Raw genomic sequence first — 2,818 nt, forward strand, 5'->3', positions numbered from 1 at the left:
TGTGTGTGCATACATACATACATACATACATACATACATACATACATACATACATACATACATACATACATACATACACACATACACACACATATATATATATATATATATATATTGTCAATGAATCAGGCTACTTAAATTTAAACAGAAACTGTAAACTTTAGCCAGCAAAGACACAAACACAGTCTATCACAGTTAGTCTCTGAGCAATAAATGTCAAACACTGTTTGTCTGTTTTCAGGCTGTTGCTTTCTTAATGGCCAAAGACAAGTTGAAATTAGGAATTCAAACAAATAAATCAGAATCAGAAATACTTTAATAATCCCAGGGGGAAATTATTTCTTATTATTATATTATTATTATTATTATTATTATTATTATAAATGGATTTCATTAAACCAAGAGGCCTTTGGTTGTTTGTTACATTTCACACTGTGTGATTTGTAAGGAATTATATTGACATGATTGGAACTTTTTTATTTTTTTATTTTTATATAGTTTATCATGTAAATATATCCTCTGCTTGCAGATCAAACAGTTATGTTTCTGGTTCTGAATCTACTACCAGCATTTTAAGTCTGCAGGAATCTTAAAGCTCAACAAAAATATGGACTTTATTTAAACTGTGATATATAACGTTCAAATGATATGAAAAACATTATGGCATTGTTGCATGATTTTTTTCCCCTTCATCCCCAGCCCTAGTTTTTATTGATCAAAATAAGCTATCTACAAAAGTCAATCTCTCGTATAATATCAACACTAGATTTGACAATTTTGATGTGATATCCAGCCAGATTGAAACACAGTGTGAAAAAAATAAGTAAGTGGAGTCAGTGTGATTGCTCTGTACATGGTTTAAGCAAATGGTAAAGGTGTTTTCTGAAAACAGTAAATATGTCAGCTTTTTAAATGGTGGAAAATGGTTTCTTTTTGCTGCAGAGCCCCATGGGCAGTGGCCTGGCTTTGGCGATTTCCCAGGCATCTCACTTCCTGCAGCCTCCTCCACACCAGTCCATCATTATAGAGCGGATGCACTCTGGTATGTCTATCTAGCAATATTCCACATTTACTACCTAACTGCTGCTTATTTAAACTTGGACATACAGAAATAAATGCTTAAAGTTTCAGAGTAAAGGCAATGTACTTTAAAATCATGTTGTTTTCCCATTTGTCCTTTTAGGACATTTAAAGTATGACAGCTTCATTTAAACAATCTTAATAAACAAAGTTCCTATTTCTTCTGTCCCTTCCTCCCAGGAGCTCGTCGCTTTGTCACGCTGGACTTTGGCCGTCCTGTCCTGCTGACTGACACTCTGATCCCGACCTGTGGCGACCTGGCCTCTCTGTCCATAGACATCTGGACACTGGGCGAGGAGGTGGACGGCCGCAGGCTGGTGGTGGCCACTGACATCAGCACCCACTCCCTCATTCTGCACGACCTGCTGCCACCACCTGTCTGCAGGTTCATGAAGGTCTGTACTTTGCTTTGGATAGCAGCATGGTGGCTGACTTGATGTTTCACTTTTGCTAGTCTACCACAATGACGTATTCTCCTCCGACTCTCAGATCACTGTTATTGGGCGCTACGGCAGCACCAACGCTCGGGCAAAGATCCCACTGGGCTTCTACTATGGCCACACTTACATCCTGCCGTGGGAGAGTGAGCTGAAGTTGATGCACGATCCTCTGCGGGGTGAGAGTGAGGCAGCCAGTCAGCCGGATGTGGATCAGCACTTGACCATGATGGTGGCGCTGCAGGAGGACATCCAGTGCAGGTGAGTCAGGAAGGAAATGAACAGCACTTTACAATTGCAAACGGGGATATAGTGCATTTGTTGAGTCTATCAGTTGACTTTTGGTGCTCTCCTATTTACCAGGTACAATCTAGCTTGCCATAGGCTAGAGACCCTCCTGCAGAACATCGACCTGCCGCCTCTCAACAGCGCTAATAATGCCCAGTACTTCCTACGAAAACCAGACAAGGTGGTGGAAGAGGACCAACGTGTTTTCTCAGCCTACCAGGACTGCATCCAGCTGCAGCTGCAACTCAACCTGGCTCACCATGCAGTCCAGCGACTGCGCGTGTCACTGGGTGCTAGCCGAAAGTCGCTGCCTGCAGCCGGACCTCCGGAGGCCCAGGAGCTGGTCCACAACTCATCCACCGAGCAGCTGAGGACCATCATCCGCTACCTACTGGACACACTGCTCAGCCTCCTGCACTCTAACAACGGTGAGCAGGGGAAGCAGCTGTTATATTTTGGAGATGACAGGGTTACAAATGTTTAGATTTTTCCCCTGAATTTAACTAGTGGAGGGCAAACAGCATCCTGCTTACCATTGTTAACTCACTTCATTTGTGTTTGTGTTTGTTTTCAGGCCACTCTGTGCCCTCGGTGCTCCAGAGTACCTTCCATGCCCAGGCCTGCGAGGAGCTCTTCAAACACCTTTGCATCAGTGGAACGCCTAAGATCCGTCTCCACGCTGGCCTGCTGTTGGTGCAGCTGTGTGGAGGCGAGCGCTGGTGGGGCCAGTTCCTCTCCAATGTACTGCAGGAGCTCTACAACTCAGAACAGCTGCTCATCTTCCCTCAGGACAGGTAAGGCCCTCTGATTCCCCACAGTTACCAAAAGTTCTTTTAACACGATGATTATGAAAGTCATTTGAAAATTCTTTTATTTAAGTTATTACCCTTAAGTTGTTCATTCTTTTAAGCCCCATATATACACTGAACAAAATTATTATTATTATTATTATTATTATTAACACTTTTGTTTTTGCGCCCATTCATCAAGAGCTGAACTCAAAGGTCTAAGAC

At 42.7% G+C, this 2,818-nt stretch overlaps 1 protein-coding gene across 1 annotated transcript in view; it reads left to right on the plus strand.

Moving 5' to 3' along the window:
* The window catches only part of birc6 (baculoviral IAP repeat containing 6), a 22,778-nt gene that overhangs the window by 15,602 nt on the left and 4,358 nt on the right, over positions 1-2,818 (plus strand). Inside the window, exons 24-28 of the mRNA XM_035663872.1 lie at positions 943-1,042; positions 1,261-1,475; positions 1,570-1,778; positions 1,881-2,233; positions 2,380-2,599. Of these exons, the coding sequence (XP_035519765.1) occupies positions 943-1,042; positions 1,261-1,475; positions 1,570-1,778; positions 1,881-2,233; positions 2,380-2,599 (1,097 nt within the window). The remainder of the gene's footprint in view (positions 1-942; positions 1,043-1,260; positions 1,476-1,569; positions 1,779-1,880; positions 2,234-2,379; positions 2,600-2,818) is intronic.

The sequence above is a fragment of the Morone saxatilis genome, unplaced genomic scaffold (assembly GCF_004916995.1).
Source record: "Morone saxatilis isolate NCDOM2014 unplaced genomic scaffold, NCSU_SB_2.0 Contig19, whole genome shotgun sequence".
NCBI classification, from domain to species: Eukaryota; Metazoa; Chordata; class Actinopteri; family Moronidae; genus Morone; species Morone saxatilis.